The sequence below is a fragment of the Chamaea fasciata genome, unplaced genomic scaffold (genome assembly GCF_029207755.1).
Source record: "Chamaea fasciata isolate MVZ Bird 193981 ecotype frontalis unplaced genomic scaffold, bChaFas1.0.hap1 SCAF_1, whole genome shotgun sequence".
Classification (NCBI taxonomy): Eukaryota; Metazoa; Chordata; class Aves; order Passeriformes; family Sylviidae; genus Chamaea; species Chamaea fasciata.
In genome coordinates, this window is record NW_027094086.1 from 38,282,814 (window position 1) to 38,302,557 (window position 19,744).

At 39.6% G+C, this 19,744-nt stretch overlaps 1 protein-coding gene and 1 long non-coding RNA gene across 2 annotated transcripts; one reads left to right on the top strand and one right to left on the bottom strand.

Moving 5' to 3' along the window:
• Positions 1-2,202: 2,202 nt before the first annotated feature.
• LOC136301928 (uncharacterized) lies at positions 2,203-2,923 on the bottom strand. Its single transcript, XR_010723964.1, has 2 exons — positions 2,768-2,923; positions 2,203-2,679 (listed from the first exon to the last, which is right to left on the bottom strand). It is a non-coding gene; the product is annotated as an uncharacterized lncRNA (long non-coding RNA).
• Positions 2,924-5,980: 3,057 nt separating this feature from the next.
• CYP7A1 (cytochrome P450 family 7 subfamily A member 1) lies at positions 5,981-12,701 on the top strand. Its single transcript, XM_066205190.1, has 6 exons — positions 5,981-6,110; positions 7,358-7,598; positions 7,948-8,561; positions 9,901-10,031; positions 10,920-11,095; positions 11,720-12,701. The coding sequence occupies exons 1-6, from the start codon at positions 6,031-6,033 to the stop codon at positions 12,017-12,019; spliced, it is 1,542 nt and encodes a 513-aa protein (XP_066061287.1). The 5' UTR covers positions 5,981-6,030; the 3' UTR covers positions 12,020-12,701.
• The last annotated feature ends 7,043 nt before the right edge of the window (positions 12,702-19,744 follow it).

The window sequence follows — 19,744 nt, forward strand, 5'->3', positions numbered from 1 at the left end:
TTTTTGCAGGAAGTCCGTTTCCATACTTCTTGTAAGCCCCCTTTACATACTGGAGGGCTGATAGCAGAAGAGCTATCAGTAAGCTACAGGGCAGTGCACCTCTTTGAAAGGGGAGGGAAGGGGGAGGGAAGGGGCAGGGAGGGTGGAAGGAAGGAAGGAAGGAAGGAAGGAAGGAAGGAAGGAAGGAAGGAAGGAAGGAAGGAAGGAAGGAAGGAAGGAAGGAAGGAAGGAAGGAAGGAAGGAAGGAAGGAAGGAAGGAAGGAAGGAAGGAAGGAAGGAAGGAAGGAAGGAAGGAAAAGAGCATCAACGGAAGAGAAGCAAAGGGAAGCAAAGTGAGGCAGAAGGTGCTGTTACATTCCCTGCTCCATCTGCTGGAGCAGCCCAGAATAGCGTGTAGTGTTTACCCAGACAATTGGATTGCAGCAATCTTCTCCTGGTTTGTTACCTAACTACCTTTCTTCGGAGAATTACTTGGTAGCAGTGAGCTGCATAATTTTTGTAATCACATCTGAGATTTGATTTCTCCCTGTTAAGTGTTTCGAGCACCTGCAATTGCACGTTTAGGTGTGAGAGTATAATATAGAAGCTTCTGTTTTGTTATGATATGATATGATACAACTCAACTCCAGAGTTTAAAAAAAGAGAAAATTACTTTAAGAAGATGCTTTTTGCTGCACTGGATGAATGGTAATAACTCCTCATGGTTTATTTTACAGCCATTTCCTTTTTCTGCTTGCATTCCTGTATCAGTTCTCTTTTGTCTCCACTTTCATAATTGCTTTCTTTACAGTTTCTCTTCTGCAATACTTAGAAAAGGTAACTTTCATAATTCATAATATTCTCAATTGTTACTTTAATCATAAGCTTGATAGTTCTGTTTTCTACAGTTTTAAGGAAACTTGTCATGATGGAAAGCAACATAATTTTAAATTATTTTCATTCAAGTAAAGGATGGTATTTCTGACTGAGATTTAGTTTCTAATGCTTGATATTAAAGGAAAGATAGTGGCATCATAAATCTCAGGTCTGATAGGAAGGTTACCAAACTTCCAACTGACATTCCTAAAGAACAAAGAAAATCCGAGAGAGAAAATGAACTGATATGGTACAAGTAAATCAAGTTCATTATCTGATATGTAAGCACATTCAGAGGATACTCTGAGATAAATATGGAAATATTAACTTGGTCATTAGAGGAAATATCTGTCCCTACTATTATTTAAATGCTATGGGGCAATTGTCCTGAAATAGGATGCAAATAAACCTATTTCCCAAGCCTGTTCAATTTTATAGCCCATCAGTGTCAATTATCCTGTAAATACAGAGCATTTTCTATGCAGAGAGCTTCATCATGTAAAAAAAGACAGGGTCAAATATATCACAATGATATCAAATTACAAAAGAGTTGTACTTCTACGATCAAGATGATGATGATGGTGATGATGATGATTTTTTTTTTTAAGGAAACATGAGCGCACTATTTTCCTGGAGTCAGATGACTCATGAATTCTGCAGAAGGCAGGGTACAATGTAGACAAAATCTGCCCTCTTAACAACCATGCATGGTGTTAAAATAGAGCTGTGGAGTGATAATGTAGTAGCATTAATTTATTTAAGATTGTGTAGATCATTAAATAATTAAACTAAGGCATTATTCTTTCCAGCATCTTTAATGTAATTTCACTCATATTCTTTTAGATACACTATTATAATTTAGGTTTACAAGATTTTCACTGATTCCATTGACCCAGGAAAAACAGGGGAAAGGTGAATCCATCTAGGGATCTGTTGGAATTGTATCTGGAATTACAGTCTCTCTGAGGAGGATACATTTCTGGCATGATCACTTGGTAACAGCAGCTGGTTTATGAAGGCAGGCAGGGGAATGTCGTGCCATGGTGTGTCAGGTCTGTTGTTGTGAGGGGACACGGCAGCCAGTGTTCTCTTCCCTGTTCCTGGAACATTGCTGATGCCTTTCAGTTTGCAGACATATGATGATTGTGCCAAGTCAACACTGATGCTGCACAAGGACCTTCAATTTCTTGACTGTCCCCACAGTACAGGATCCTGTGTGCTGACAGCCATCATTCCTCTCTAAAAACAGATGTTTCTTGTGGCTGGTGAGGAGTAAAGCCTTATTTCTTGTTCTGTTTAACATTTTCAGTGATCCCCAAAAAGCCAGGTTTTCAGCTTAGCCCTCAGAAACCTCAGTGATCTCACCCAGCATATCTCCATATCTTCATTAAAGTGATACTTGATGTAGATACAAAGAAAAATACATAGGCTTATGAAAGAAACACCATTTTTGTTGTATAGAAACAAGAAACAAATATTGACTCACAGAGTGCAGTGACTGCTGTAGAACACAACACACAACTGCCACACAAGGAGGTTTACCAGTAGGTGGTGACATATAATTATTTATTGCCTGTTTTCTGCCTGCAAAGGTTCTGAACTACAAGCAGCTTCACTGTGTAACTTCTTGTTTAAGCTTTCCTTTAGTATTGCTCCACCTTTCTGAGATTTCTTTTACCAGTTGCACAGCTGCAGAAGTGTTCCATAGCTGCAATTGCATCTTCTGGCTGTAGTCTGTCAGCCTGCTCCTATTCCATGAACTGCAGGCCTGCCTTCCCACTGCTGAGCAAAGCACTTGGTTTGTGTGGTTTCAGGATTTTTCATCTGTTGATGAAAGAAAATAACCCAGTTGTCAGAACGCATGCATCAGAAAAAAAAAAAAAAAAGTCAGTTCTTTCTTTGTAGTGTGTACCTCTTATTTACTTCCCATGAGTACACAAGTTTTAGAGTTAGCTGTGTGGAAATCTGCTATTTACTGCCAAATGTAATCAGCAGCCTCTCCTAAGTTCACCACACCCTTCTGTGCATCAGTACTCCCAAGTTCTGAAGCCATCAGTAACTCTGGAAAAGAAATATTCCCCTCAGCTTGGCCTATCTATTATTTCCTATTAATTTAAATACCATGTGTGGGTTGTGACTAATGAAAGCCATATAGCTGCAGCATATGAGATGAAGCTCAGGTTTAGCTAGTGAGCAGTTTTGGAGCAGCAGGAGGATACAAGCCTTAAGGCTTCTCAGGCTTCAGGAATCACCACAGAAGTGAGCTGGGCTTGTTTGTTTCACGGGAAGCGTATTGGCTCCATGGAGGCCACAGCCCAGTTTACTTCACCGGCTGGAGCAGAGGTGATAGATAAGAGTGCTCCTGGCAGCCTCTGCCCACAGCCAGGGGGTGTATCTGGGTGAAAAGTGTCTTGGTGCCCTTTGGGGGAAGGTGGTGCAATGTAACCATGCATCAGTCTCAACACAATTCTCGGCCCTGAAGACACGAAGAGACCTTGTGAGGACACGGCTGCCCTTGCAGCCAGTGTGGGCAGCCAGGCTGGGCTGGAAGAAGCTGCTAAATATGCTGTACTGGGTGAAATGTCTGTATGCTCCACGTGCTCTTGAGCTGCTCTATCTGAACTGGTTCTAGCTCAGTGCTCGTTAGGGCTTAACCAAAAGGTCTTATTACAGTTCTTAAAAGGTTCTGCATTTTCTAATTATGGTTTGATGCATTGCTGAGTTCTTGATGAACACCCATGTTCAAACCTGCAGTGACAAAGGCTTATACGTTCAAACATATGCAGTGCTTTATTCCTGATGCTGTCACTGGCCTGGATTGAGTCTTGAGCCCAAGTCATGTGTTTTTCACATTAATATTCTTCTTACCATTTACACAAGGAGTTTTCTTCACAGAGCCAGGTCAGCATGTTTTTTCTGACTGCACCCATAACTCTTGTGGGTCACCCTCTTGGGCTGGGGCAAGGCAGACAAGTTCATACACAACACACAAAGTGCTGCAGAAAATGTACTATCTGTCCATCAGTAGGGACCACATGGTGCTCTTAATCCCTGCTGTACAGACTGGTGGCAACTGCTTGAGCTTTGTCTGTGGGAAATAGTGTATTTGTCTGAAGAACATCACACCCAGAACATCAAGGCACTCTACTGATGCTACTGAAAAATCAGGAAAGCCCAATGCCCACTGATATAAATGGAGGGAGATTCGCACTTATCATCTGCTAAATTTGGTGGAGTATCTGTGGCAGACAAGGCTCCTGATTGCCTTTATCACAAGGACATAAGTCACAGGCTGCTGTCTGTTGTAATACAGGCTGGATTTGGAACTGTAGATTGGCCTATTTAGGACGTTCCTGAGAGAAAAATAAATAATTTCAGGTAAGTTGCCAAGCTGCTCCTGTGCTCTGCCTACACCTGGTTATACTTTTTGGAACTATTATATACATACAAAGCAGAAAGCGAAAGAAAGTGGGCAGCTTTAGAGAAGTTACTGCTGCTGTTTGCTGGCAGCAGGATGCCATTTATAAATGATATTATCATCACATTGCAGCACAACAACCCAAAGCACGGAGGGAAAAGGCAAGTGTGACTGGCAGCTCTACCTAGTGCAACACAAGATAAGGTGAGGGGACACAGGCAACTATTGCTGGTTAAATGTTATTCCTCTGTGTTGAGCACAAAACTGACAGTAACTTCTGACTTTTTTTTTTTTCACTGTTATTTGGATAACACATGCAAAAAGAATTAGACAACAATATAATAAAATTATTATTTTTGTTTAGGATGAAGAAGTCACAGGATGAAATCAAAGATGAAACCCAGAACAGAATTTTTCAATAATGCAAACAAACAGGAAATGGGAAAGAAAGGTTTTTATAAAGCAATTATATAATAGCAAGCCAAATTCAGATGATGGAGATTATAGGAAAGTAAATGAAACACCTATGCTTAAATGAAAATGGGAGAGAGGACTCGAGCTGACATGCAAAAGGAGTAATTTTAGATTAAATGAGGGCAAACCTTGATGTTGTAAATAAGGTTTATTTCTTCAGTGTAGTAAGTTAAAAATTGACTCAAATGTAATGGCATGTGCACAGCTACCCCATGCCTCACTGCCTGCCCTGGTTTGAAGCCAGGACAATATTTCCACCTGCCAGATTTGCATGTCAATACCTTCAGTGTAGTGTTCAATTGCAACAGCAAGATGTCCAGATCTTTACTGTTTTATCACATAGCTGTAGGGACACCAAGAAAACCTGGTGGAAAAGTGAGTCTGAAAAACCCTTCAGTTTCTCTCAGAAACATATTAGGCCTTGGATGACTAATGAAAAATCACTATACCTGAGCTGCCTCTTTGATGGCTTGATGCCAGGTCTAGGAGCAAGCCAAAATTTGAAATCTCATAAGTCAACAACAAAAAGGAGAAAAGGTTTAGTGGGAAAATAAAAGGTGGTTGAAAGACAATGACAAAAATACCCCAAACCAGTGTGGTTGTCTAGATCTACTTTCTTATTCTTCTGTGATTCATCCTATGATTCTGTGAAAGACTATTTTTTCCCTCTCTCCCAGACAGATGTTGTTAGAGGAAGTAAGTCCACCTCCGCAGCCATCCCTTTGCCCAGCGGCTGAACCCTGCTGTTGCCTCTTGCAGTGGCACACCAGAGCCAGGGCAGTCCACAAGGAGAAGGGAGGGGGAACAGGCTGGCAGCTGAAGGGCAGCACGGGCTGCAGACACCAGTTAGCGTGATCTGAATCTCCTGGACACCGGTCAGTAACCATTTCATATATTGCTAAACTTGAACTATAAACTGCAATTGGCAAATCTGCAGAATTAATCAAAAAACACCTGGGTAACCTTCAAATTATCAACTATTACAGCTGTTTGGTTACTTTGGAACTGCTACTGCTACGTGACATTAACTCAAGGCCAGACCTGCAACTGTCTGCATCAATCCAGCAAAGCTCTCTGCAGAAAGGTGACAGGACAGAGGGGGAACAAGCCCTCTCCAGGAAAGGTTACTCAATAGCTTGCTAGGTTGACTCAGTGCCATTAGATACAGTGATGCACCCACTGTATATAAATTGTGACCTCTCTTCTGTTTCATTCTCAGTCACGTCTCCTGCCATCCTGGTAGTTACCCATTTCCACTTGGAAGCTTTTGGGCATTACCAGAGATGTTCCTAACATCCTGGATCTGGGGAACAGCAGTAATACTTTGTTGTGTGTCTTGGTTTCTTCTAGGGAGGAGAAGAAGGTAAGGACTCTTTGTAAAAGCATCTCAGTGTGCCTGGCCTTTATTTGTGTCAAATATTCTGTGTACATCACTAAAAGAGCTGTAGTCAGACATATGCAGGATAGCACAGACAATGGTGTAGCTTGATCTTTTGAGAGATTTATGTTCCAATCGAATTTTTGTGTATGAATTTTGCAATAATAGTGTTGTGATGCCTAGAGGTAGCTGTAGATACAAATCTATGAACAAGCAAGGTAATTAAAATATGAATATGGATGTCCTGATTGCCCAAAGTTCTGGGTTGTAATTTCACCTGCATTGTAATCACACTGAATACCTACTTATATGTAATTATAGTTTAATACCTACATACAAACATTTTTATATTATATCTAGTAACACAATTTAATACAGGTAATATTTATGTACCACGTATATTCCTTAAAAGCATTTATCCTACTGATGCATTCAGATAAGGAGTGAGGAATTTGCTTAATTCTTCTTATTTTTTAATTTCAGGAGTCATTTTCTTGTTTAATTTTAAAAAGTTTAATGAAGAAAAGGTGAAAATAATTAACTTCATTTACTGTGAATGCTGAAATATTATATGAAAGTTATTTCAGCAGTCATGATGTCCTCATACAGGAAAGTTGTTTCTACTCAAAAAAGAAAATCATTTAAACATATGTTTCACTTTAAGTATCTGCTTAATTTAAAGCATGTGCTTGATGACACTTTGAAAGACTAGCTCTTATGCTTACTGAGGATCATAACAAAATTCCGGTATGTTTAGAAAGATCTGGTCCATTAATGGGATATGCCAATAATAGCAGCCTTACCATGCTAAAAAGTTTCTTTGCTTGGTATTCAAACGAAATTGCGGATAAAATTGCCAAAAAAATGTATCAGACAATATTAGTGTGATGGATGATTTATTAATGTGACAATTTCATAACTGCGTGTTAGCTAATGGCAATATTTTGCATTTCAACAGGTGAAAAATATACATCTGATCCAGGATAAAGAAAGATGACATAATCAAACTGTGTTTCATTATGCCTAATAATAGATAAAATTGTTCTTTCTTACACAGCTTAGCCCTTAAAGTAGAGAAAATTATTTGTAAATAAACTACTTATTTGGGATATTTTTCTTCTTTTTTTTTTCACATTACACAAAGCCTAACATTAGTATTTTACATACCTGATAGTCCTGGAGAAGAGATCCTTATACATAATTTTAACTGAGCTTTTGTTTGTGTTTTGTAGGCGGCAAGGTGAGCCACCACTTGAAAATGGGTTCCTTCCATACCTGGGCTGTGCCTTGAAGTTTGGTGCCAACCCCCTTGAATTCCTCAAAGAAAAGCAGAAGAAGCATGGCCACATCTTCACTTGCCATGTAGCAGGGAAATACATTCATTTCCTCACTGACCCTTTTTCATACCATGCATTGATGCGCCAGGGAAAACACTTGGACTGGAAAAAGTTCCATTTTGCTACTTCTGCCAAGGTACTCCTGGTTTTAATATCTAGCATGCAAAGTATCTGCTGACATACCTAGTTAATCCCTGTAAACATAACTATGCCTTTGAAATAGGATTGGTTTTACATTTTGGTACTTTTAATGGTTCAAAATATTGTGGTCTTTTTTCCCTCTTCCTAAATGGAAAAGAAATTTGCAGTGGTTTGAATTTTTCTAAGACTATACATTATTCTAAGACTGTACATTATCTTACTACATTTTTATCCTTCCCTCTAGTAAGCTATGAAGTTATACTTTGGCTTTTGTTTCTGTTACACTTTATTGTCAAGGTAATGACAGGCCTTACTTATCATGCATACAATTTATTTTGTGACAGGCTTTTGGGCATGGTAGCATTGACCCAGCAGAGGGAAACACCACTGAAAATTTTCATCAGACTTTCATTAGAACCCTTCAAGGCAATGCCCTGGATGCCCTCATTGAAGCAATGATGGAAAACCTACAGTATGTCATGCTGCAGTCAAGAGCACCTAAACTTCAGTCTAATACCTGGGTGACAGAAGGACTTTATACATTCTGTTGCCAAGTGATGTTCGAGTCTGGCTTTTTAACTCTTTTTGGTAAAGAATTTAATTCAAATAATGACAAAAACCTGTCATCAAAGCAGGAAACTGAGAGAGCTCATATCCTAAATGCCCTTGAAAACTTCAAGGAATTTGATAAGATTTTCCCAGCCCTCGTGGCAGGGCTGCCTATCCACCTCTTCAAGAGTGCCCACAGTGCACGTGAGAAGCTGGGAGAGGCACTTCTGCACAAGAACCTCCTGAAAAGGGACAACCTCTCTGAGCTTGTCACCCTCCGCATGTTCCTGAATGACACCCTGTCAACCTTCGATGACATGGAAAAAGCGAAGACCCACGTGGCAGTGCTCTGGGCCTCTCAAGCAAACACCATTCCTGCCACTTTTTGGACCTTGTTCCATCTTCTTAAGTAAGTCCCAATGCTTCTTGCTCCCAAACAAGAAAAATGTTTATCTTACAGAAAACAATTCATTAATACAGGCCAGTTACACTGCTTGACATCTCATCAGTGATAAAAAAAACTTACTGTTTGCAATAGAAGTGCTGCGTTCTGCACTTCCACAGAAAAGCCCATTTGAGAACAAGTAGTGGTAGCACAGAGCAATTCTTTAGAAGCTCCTTTTTTTTTTTTTTTGTTAAGAAACAGCACTCCAGGGCAATGCTACACTTTGTCAAGAAAGCTTTGGAGTAAATCTACATGATATGACATTAAAAGTGCTAGTTGCAGTCAAAACATGGAGTGTATTAAAGGCTACAAATATAACTAGACATTTTTAGACCATCTCACTAGAGCAGGAAAAATGAGGTTTAACTTCATTAATGTTTTCACAGAAACTTAATAGAAAATAATTTATATGTTGATAGATTTCACTGGAGTCTACTGTAGATTGTACCTGCTGAGCTTGTTACTCGTGAGACAAGTGTACAGCTCAGATATATATCAGACACAATACTATCAAATGTCCATTTTAGAGTGGGCCTTTGTGGATTATCTGCTTCAGCATAATTAACTCTGAAGTATGTGTCTAAATTCCTAATGCTTTTACTTATCATATCTACTTGCTAATGCTAACTTTTGAGGCTATTTAGTACTTTTTGCTCCAAGAATGCATTTGCTTTAGGTTTCCTGGACTTGGAGTCTTTTAACACCCTGATTGTGCCTTCATCAAGACACAATTGCACTCTCTTTTATTGTGTCCACATATTTCACCATAGCTCATACATGCCATGTCTGAAAGAAAGGCTAGATGGTGAAGGGTACCATGTGGGCTCTTAGTATTAGAAAGATTGTTTTCAGCCTCACAGAATATTGTCGCATCAGCCAGAATAAATGACGCTATAAAAGTTTAGGAACAGGATCTATAATCATGTTGCTAAACTTTCTACCTGCAGCGGGGCAATTTCCTACAACTGGCTGTTTTTTTCTTATTCTTGGCATTGTTTTTTAGTGGCAGTACTGTTTATTACCTGAATTACGTACATCAGTTCTGTTCTAGTTGTTATTGCAGACAAAATCAAATATTTGGGGTTCCTTTTTTATTTTTTTTTCCATTGAAGATATCATACCTTTGCAAAGATATGAAAAAGTGGAACTGCAGCATATTGCTGCAACACTTTCATTTTAGAAGTTTGTACTTGTCAGCCAACAAGATGAATTCCAGTCAGAAAAAAAGAGTTAATAGCAAAATCCCTTCTTAAAGAATTTTTAAATTTAGAATTACATTATATCTTTGCTCTTTTGATCTTAGGAGTCCAGAAGCAATGAGAGCTGCGATCAAAGAAGTGCAAAGTGTTTTGGAAAGCGCCGAAGAGAGTGTCAGCTTAGATGGCAAGCATATTTCCTTGAACCGAAAACAGCTGGATAATATGCCAATACTAGGTATGACTATTTTATGCAGAATTGTTTATGCAGAAATTGCACTACAATTTCCATGGTCTTCTATTTATTACCATATAAATGCTTTCTATGGAATTCCTGTAGAATTAGCAAAGAAACAATGGAACAGGAAACTCTGTGTTCCTTAGCAATAGCCATCACAACCAGGCATCAAAATTGACATAAACAGCACTTTTTAATGGGTAATGGCATGCCTCAATAATCCTACACCACTGCATAACATAGATCTGTGGATAATTCTGAACAATATTTTGTTTGGTTATGTCTTTAAATCAAATTAAAAGGTGTTGTCGAAACTTAAATCCCTATTTTTATCATGTGAGGCAATGTTTTCTAATACCATTACTTGTATTTCCTCTCAATATTTTTCAAAGTTTTCAGAAGTTACAGAGAGTTTTGATAATGTTGCCTTTTAATTAGTTACTTTTAAAAAAAGTCAGTTAGTATTGAAACAAAAAATTCTCATATTACTTTTTTTCTAAGTATGCGTTTCTCTACAGGACCTCTTAAATCTTCTGAAAATTCTGCTTAATTCACTGTTTCTTTTTCTTGTTATGTTTTCAGTTTTCACTGGTTTGGTCTTTATCTCAGAAAGAAAATATGTCTCACTTTTGAACATTCATCAATTCTAAGCATTTTTTGCAGGGAAAGCAGATTAGGTTCTCAGTGGTATCTGCAGAAGGGATAGAAATGCTAAAAAAGAAATGACAAAGATACTTTCTTAGACATTTAGAAAGTCAGCACTGAAATATTTCTTCTAATAAATTCAACGTTTGATAATGGCTCTGAAATAGTTCAATATCCATGACCTGCCCCCAGTATGTGAATATGCTGTTTCCATGGCAATCATTCCTTGTCCTCTCCCAACAGACAGCATCATCAAGGAGGCCATGAGGCTCTCAAGTGCATCCATGACTTTCCGAGTGGCCAAGGAGGATTTCACTTTGCACTTGGAGAACGACTCTTACAATGTTCGCAAAGATGATATCATAGCTCTTTATCCTCAGCTGCTGCATTTCGATCCAGAAATCTATGCTGATCCCTTGGTAAGTATTTTTTTTTTCAAATTGCTTTAAACTTGGTGCTCTGGCAGAAGTTAACAGGCCTTTAGGGAAAACATTCATTGGGGTCCCCCATGGCTGGTTTTCTGTTGTACCCCAGACAGTCCGGTCTTACACCTGAAGATGTATTAATAGGAAAGGAAAAGAATAAAGGCAGTGCAAGCACTGTCTGAAAAACATATTTTAGTGTAACCAAAAGGTATGCTACCAGCCCCAGACAGCCTTCTACTTACTGCCTTCCTCAATGAGGGAAGATGACCATTAGGAGGGTCTTTGAAGAAGGATAAGGATAATAGTTTCCCAAAGGTACAGAATTAGAATTCTTCCTGTTCTTCTGATGGATGAGCAAGAATGCAGGTTACAATCCTTATTTTTAGAGGTCAGGAAAGAAAAGGAGAGTTATCAGCAAAGAACCTGGGATCCTGTCCCACATGACAGAACTTCTCAGAGGCTACTCTTTCTAAAGCAGCACCATGGGAGCTGTAGTACTTTACAATGATGATTGCTGGAGACATCTCTTTCCCAGCCTGCATTTTGTGTCTTAGCGGCTTTATCTGGTTTTTGGAGAAATTCAAATATCAAGGAACTCTTTTGTGTGTTTAATTGCAGACATTCAAATACGATCGCTTTCTGAACGAGAAGGGAGAGGAGAAGACCGACTTCTACCGGAACGGTCGGAAGCTGAAACATTACTACATGCCTTTTGGGACAGGCATAGCAAAGTGCCCGGGCAGGTTGTTTGCTGTCCACGAGATTAAACAATTTTTGGCTCTGATTTTTTCATATTTTGAGATAGAGCTTGTGGACAGTAATGTGAATTGTCCCTCTCTAGATCAATCCCGTGCAGGACTGGGTATTTTGCAGCCATCAAATGATGTTGATTTCAGGTACAGGCTGAAGTGCTTATAAATATGTATTTTGTATAATGCATATACACTATGTACTAGTGGTACATAAATACACTGTATATACTAACAGTACTAAATACACTGTATAACGTATACTTTATATACATTTTATGTATATATGCAAATGAAATGCTTCAAGTCTTGGGGGAAAAATCTATATGAAGATGCTAATTCACCATTTTAATGAAAAACATGCACCTGTGCGGTACCAGCATGCAGTGGGTTTAATGCTTCCTTTTGATGCAAATGTCTCCCTTTTTACCAACCATTTTGAAAGGCAAGTTAAGATTTTCAATTGTGTATGTACAACAGCTGTGGGGGTTTTTTTCTGTCAGCAAATGGTTTCACAAAGGTAGAATTTCATGAGCTAATTAATAATAATTTAAAAATTGTACTACAGTTAAAACATATTCTTTTCTATAGTTGAAAGGCTGGGTGGGGTGGGGAGGGCTCTCCTCACAGGTGAAATAAAGTTTTTGTTGTATAAAGGCAGATTCACAGTGGGGAGGGGAGAGTTTCCTGGGGAATTACATTTATGGTTTTATGAAAAACTAGAAGAAGACTTGGAAAAAAACCCAGAAATGTTCACGTTCAAGTGAAACTGCAAACCTTGTATTATATTCTTTGTAAGATACTTATTTTTAGAAAGTGCTAACTGTGTTAAAATAAATTATATTGGCTGAACCAAATGCATCTCTGGACTGTTTGTTGTTTTAACATCCTAATATTATCAAAGGCTTATGCATTCATTCAAAGCCACCCAAACCAGTATTAAACTAGACAGCTCAAACACCAATATGGAGATAAATAAATATCTACCACAAAGTCAACTGTGGTTCTGGCTGCATTTAGCTTCATTGCCTAAACTCCGTATTTCCATGAGCCTCCTTAAGTCTTCGTAGTCTAATTCCATTAAAGTTACCATGAGTAGTAGTATGTCCACACATTTCATTTTCAGTGGTGGCATGTCCATAAAAGCAATTGTTTCAGGGTTAATATAATTTGGTTCTTTCTAACATCCCTGTCGTTTTCTGCTGCAAATGAGAGATATATGTATATCACAAAAGTCCATTTTTTAATGAAATTTCTTTGTGCTGAAAGAGAGAGCTTTCTTATCATTTGCTGATGAAAAGAACAAAGGGCCTTAAAACATTATTTTTGTCCTGTTTTTTTCCAAGGACTTACGGTCTGACCTTTTGTCCTTTAATCAAAAGTAAGCCTCATGAGAGTAGATGAGATACAGGACTATTTGATATCTTCAAATTTCACATTCTGGCAAGATATCCAGTCTAGATGATAGAACTCTTCCTAAATAAGGACTTTTTGATTGAGTTCTAGAATTGTTTTAAATTAGCTGTTCTTTTTTTCTTCTCACTATCCACTGTGCTAAATATTCAGAGGCTAATAAAAAGATTACGCAGTGTGTGCATAACACTTTATTTTGCATGCAACACACATTTATTACCTGTGTGTTGTCCTTGTAATTTTATTTAATCTTTTTGCATTTTCAAAGGAGAACAGAGAACACCAATTTGTTGCACCAAGTATAGTATTAAACAATTATGCAAGGGGGGTTGAATTATTACTGGGGTTCTCTTGGTAAGGGTAGTATCCAGTACAGCTTGTTTTCACACTTCTGTCAATTATATTTTATATGATTTATATAAATTATAGCATATTCAGTGTGAGCTAATTTGGAGAGTGAATGCAAGACTGACATGTGCCCTGGCACATGTTATTATCATTAGACTATCTGCTCCTTCTTTCTTAAATAAATCCTGCTTGAAACCGCAGTTTTTGAGGGCAGCAAGGCTACGCAATTTTTTAAGCAAAATACACTCCATTGATGCAAAGGAATTCAACATGGAATTACAACAGCAGGAAAAAGATAAGACAACTGCTAAACTAATTCTAGGTTCCTTCAAAAATTAAGCCTCTTTTACATTCCATTGTCTCCTCAAATTGACTGCTCCAGACTCTTCCAGCTGTGGTTTAGTGGTTTTTTGTCAGTTCCACTGGTCTATGAGAAATGGAAGTATTCAGTAGCCCCTTGAGCTGATCTGACTTTCAGCTTCCCAAGTGTGGGAGAATAATGGAAGATCAGTGAAGAAGATTGTGAACATCGTCAAATGGCTTGCAAGCTGGGGTGTCAAAAACCACATACATCACACCAGTCATTGTTTAGCCTCATGCTGGACAATACCTGTGTTCAGATAACACAGTCAGGTGATGTATTTAGAGGCATCCTGTTGAGCATGATTGAGATTCCTGCCCCGCTGTGGGAACAATCAAATGGTAGTAAACGACACCTGCATGAATCCCTGATATACAGGGGAAAAGAGAGGGTTTGGTGATCCCCTAGCACTCACAAAGCTCAATGGTGCCTGCATCCCTGCTTGTGTGCCTCTGCCTGGGTCCTGCTTTTGGGATCTCCCCACTGGCATCTCGATTTAAACCCAGCCAGCAGCCAAGGACCGAACAGCCAGTCACTCACTCCCCCAGCAGTAGCATTAGGGAGAGAATCAGAAGGGTAAAAGCTAGAAAACTTGTTGTTTGGTTTCAACAAAACCAAATTTTCTCTCCCTTTCATCCATGGTGTTGTGGTTGTTCCTGTGTCCCACCCGAGCTGGCTCACACACCAAGGAATACCGGCAATAGAGAACTCAGGGGAAGATAAAAACATCAGAGGATTTACCCCACAGATTAAAGTCCATTTCTGAGCACTGAGGAGAAGATACTGACTTAGGTGCAGAATCACTATAAACTGGTGGAACCCAGCACTGACTCCAGACAGAGCCCTGCAAAGGTGGCTCAAGTGCTCCTGCCCAAACTCCTGTGGCATCACAGTCCTCACCACTCAGCCAGTCCTCTCTTACTGGGAGAGCAGGTCTCCATGGATGACTGGACCACATAGCCTCTGGATTGATATGCAGTGTGTAGAACGAAGGGAACCAGCCCCTTCTGCTCAGTTCTGGACTTCTGTAGCCTGAGGATGATAAAGCATGTCCGCAGAGAACTCTTTCATATTGACCTCATGTTATGCAGATGAAAAGACGCACTATAAGCCCCTAAGTATGCTTCCACTTTGTGACAAAAGACACACAGATGAACAGTTTGAATAGTTTGGATATGGAGTTCCTTTTTTTTTAAATCTGTATTGGGCTATATACAAGTGTTTTGATTTACTGCTGTAGCTGCTAATTTTCTAACCTCAGTTAAACCCCTATTACTGGGGTTACACAGATGCAAGTAAGGGGAGAAAAGAGTACAAAGTCTGTGGCACTATGGCTCAGCTAATGTAATCAAATACTTCATCAATCAATACTCATCTGCCCTGCCAGAGTCACAAACACCACAAGGTTATACCAGGGCAATTCTTTCTGCTGCCTCTCCTAAAAGCAGGATTTTTATTAAGAGAGGAGAACAAAGGAAAATAATCCTAAAACCATAAGAGCAATTAGAAATATATTGGGCAGATCCAGGCTGGTAGGAAGCAGGTAGTCTCTACTGTGGGCTCTGTGAGTGTTTCACATTACACACTTAATATTTAAAGTGCTTGAAGAGGTCTGGGCAGAAGAGGAGCAACGACCTCAGCCCCCAGGTGGGCACCCTAACTGTTAGGATGGCTCAGGGATTTTACTCAGGGAATCTGTAACATGTTTTCTCAAAAAAAAACCCAAAAAAAACCAAAAACAAAAACAAAAAAACAAAAAAACAAAAACAAAAACAAAAAAAAAAAACAAAAAACAAAAAAAAAAAAACAAAAAAAAAAAACCCAAAATAAAAACACAACCAAAAAACCCCCCAAAAACCCATCAGACTCTACAGGATGATTTGCATGGCTCCCTGACAGTGCCCTTACAACCAAAGTGCTCTCTTAGTAGAGAAGGGATTCAATTTCAACTTGGGATTGCAGTCCCCGAGAAAGTGGAGTTTAGTGAGTTCAGTCTCTCCCGCACCCCCAGGGGTCAACTCTAAGCTTGTGGTTGTCCTGTAAAGGGTGAGTAAGACTGAGGGATAACTCCTGAGGAACACATAACTGTAACATAGATTAGGCACACCAGGGAGCTTAAATGTTCAAATTATTTGGACCCAGATGAGCTGGGCATTGGGCTAGTCAGATGCCTCTGAACGGTGATTTGGGGATTAGGAACAAGGCACAGCCGGCTGAGTGAGAGCACGTGGCTCATAATCCAGTAGAAGGAGGCAATTTGGGTCAGCAGATTGAACCTAGGCAGTGAAAATGTTCTACAGCTTTTTCAGGCTAAAAGAAATCTTTACTGATCATGGAGATCTTGGAAGCAACATGGTGACTTTACTAATGAAACAACACCCCATGTCAGAAAATGAGACAGTTTTACAATTCTGAAACCATGCTGGCCACAGCTCTTGTAACAAAGCTGCCTCTGATTTCAGGCAGCCACTCTTCAACATGTCAGCAGTGGTTTTGATCATAGATTTTCAAGCCTTTCTTCAATTGTTTTTGTATTTTACTGTAGGAATATTAGAATAAATTGGTATTTATATTATGAGACCTCTTATGCAAGTTTCTGATGAAATAAAAGAGGAAGCAAAAAGAGGAAAAGTGATGGGATAATTTTTCTGAAAGCATTAAAAACATGTGGGAGATAACTATTGCTTAGCTGATGATAGAGTGCTTCAAGTTGTTCATCATCTTGGTCTAAACAGATAGCTGTGGCAGCATAAATAGGTATTTGCCATTTATGAACTGCACAGAGTGCTGCATCTGGATGTCAAGAGGCTGAAGTTAGGAACCAAGATCTTCTGACGCTCCTGCTCATTGTAATGGATTGGACTAGATGACCTGTAAAGATACCTTCCAACCCAAACCATTCTATGATTCTATGGTTTTATTATCTCCTTCCATTTACACCACCAGGTCCACACAGTTAAAGAACATACAGAGTAGGCTTGATCATAATTTTGTCTAGCTGCATACAGGGGATTTGGTGGTAAAAGCAGTGATTGCCTTCTAATAACCTTAGAATTAAATAATAAACAGATTACATACTCTTAAGTGGAGTGCTATCAGTGTAAATACCCAGCTTGCCAACTCTTGTTGACTTTAATTTGTTTTCTGCCAAGACAGACAACTCTGTGGGACACATTTCAAATCAAATGATCTTTAGTGACCCGTGAGTCATGAAGGGAGAGAGAGGTCACTTCAGAACAATTCACTAAAGAGCCATAGATTTTTCAAATGAAAAGTTCATTTTACTTAATTCACCTATAAATAAGATCCTGTGAGCTCCAATTACCTTTTTAAAGATAATAGCAATTTCTAAAATTTGTCTCATCAGATAACAGGACGTCATAGATATTTTGAAAGATTAAAACACCTTGGCTGGCTGAATCTCTCTTGTTTTGAGAACTCTTCAGTGGGACTGTCCATGTAATTATTTCTCAGTAACATTTTATAACTGTTGCTTGGAAAAGGATTGAAAAAGGCGCCCAGTAATTGCAGACTTGAGACATAAAAACACTCACAGAAAGAACATTAAATACCACAGACTTGAAGAAGTCAAGCTAGAAGTCACTTCACCCTAGGTAGGGAATGAGCTCCCCTTTACCCAGGGCAAGAACAAGCAGAGCTTACTCAGGATACTTGAGATTTGTGCAAGGCTCCCAAGGAACAGACTTGCTGTCAGAGGTGCTCAGCAGGCTCCAAAAAACCAGCTGGTTTTCTGTTGGGTTCTGGAGGGCTTTGAGAAGCCTCCCTTCTTGTGTTAGCTGCAGGTAAGTACCCTGTGCAGAGTTCTGGCTGGCAGGAGCGCGGGGTCAGTCTGCACTGTCACCCTGGGATGTCCCTGTGCCTCTGCCAGCTGCATCGGGGCCAGACTCACCTCTCACAGGCTTTGTCTGGCACTTTGATCAGTGCCAGACCCCATTTCATCTCAGCTCATGTTCCACGTGGACACCCAGACTCTAAAGGTAAACCTGGTCCTGCAAGGGAATTGGAGACAGATAGGAACATTTTGTGCCTGAGAAAAGCTCTGCTCCCCCCTTGCCACGAGCTTGCATGTCTGGTTTGAAGCACAGGGTGAGGAACATTGGTCAAAGGGTTACATCAGCAGGCGAGAGGGGAACTGGGTCTTGGTGACCTGAAGTGACCTCAGCTCTGCTCTTCTTTAATGATAATTGCTTCTTAGGCTGAGGGAAGGACTTCTCTGCTTTATGCAACATTTCAGCTTGACTGCCCAAGTAAGCAAAACCTTGGAAAGGCAAATAGTTAAGGGGGAACTTTCTAAAAATACATCCCCCACATTAAACTAACAATTTAATGCCTATTTTATTTCTTCAATGTAAGAACTTGGAACAAGGAATAATAACCTTATGAGAATTAAAAGCTCATGTTAAAAACAACTGGGGTGCCATTAATGATGCAATTACATGAGTTGTATTCTCTGCGCCTCATACTCTTGGTACATTAGCTTCTTACATGTATTATTTAGACACAGCAAACTTGGCTAAACTGACCAAAACAGCTGTTGCCCATTGAAGTTCTATGTCTGGACTTAGAAGAGATTCTCCTTTTTTCTGTAAAGAGATCACAGAGGACTGTCCCTGAAATCTGTTGATTTACTAATCCTGTGAATTTGCAGAAACCATAGGCAGAGAATAATGGTGCTGGGTGCAGGTATAAGACTTACACCACACTGCAGAGGTATCTGCAGATGAGGTTCCTAGTGGAGGCACTGCTGATCCAGAAGAGAGCTGCCTGGCTACAATTTGGAGGACCCCAGCTCCCTCCTGAAGTTCCTAGTGCAGGCGGAGCAGAGGTGAGAGATGAAGGGCCAGCAACATCTTGCTCCATCAGTGATTTCTAAAGCCAAATGGTGGCAAAAATTAATTGCTTATTCATCAGCCTTCGCTGTTAAGAATACTTTTACAATCATTATTTATTAATGGTATTATTTTCACACAGATAAGGACTTGGTATTAGAATTGTACAAACACAGAACAAAACCACCATGCGTCTCCCAGGGATGTCACAATCTAAGGAAAAGACAAGGTGAAACCATCCATCTAGAAGAGGGCAAGGAATCAATGAGGCAGCTTTGCTAGAATAACAGCTAGTGGTCTGAAGAGACCAAGAGGTCAGTTAAAGTCAAGTTTATCACCTACTCCAAAGCATCTTGATCTGATCAGACCTAAAAAATGAGAACTAGACAGTTAATATCAGATGACAGAGAGGTGAGGATTAAGGTAAAAAACTACTTAGAAGCAAAAAAAGAACACTTTGTATTTGGTACTGTAAAGAATGCAGGATAAGGTAATGGGGAGGAGGGATGACAGCACAGATAAATGCACTTTGTGGCAAAAATACGAATCGATGTAGCAGGAGAGGAGAGGACAGCACTGGAAAATTACTGCAGTGCAAGGAAACACTTGGGTGAATATTTTGTTGAGAGAATGGCTATGGAAGGCTATATCTTAACAGCAGTTATGCAGGAGGCAAGACAACATTCAAAGGAGTACATGGACAGTGACTGAGATTGCTGATGGGTGACCAAGGGTGAGGATGGGGCACTGATTTTGAGTCTTGAGCCTGCCTAAAGACATTGTGAAGCAACACCACTTGAGAAAAGCAGATATAAATTCAGTTGATAGGGAGCCAGAAGAAGCTCTTTAAAACAGAGTTCCACAATATGATTTTTTATTGTGCATTCAGCAAGCTGTGAAGCAAGAAAGGAACAGAACACAA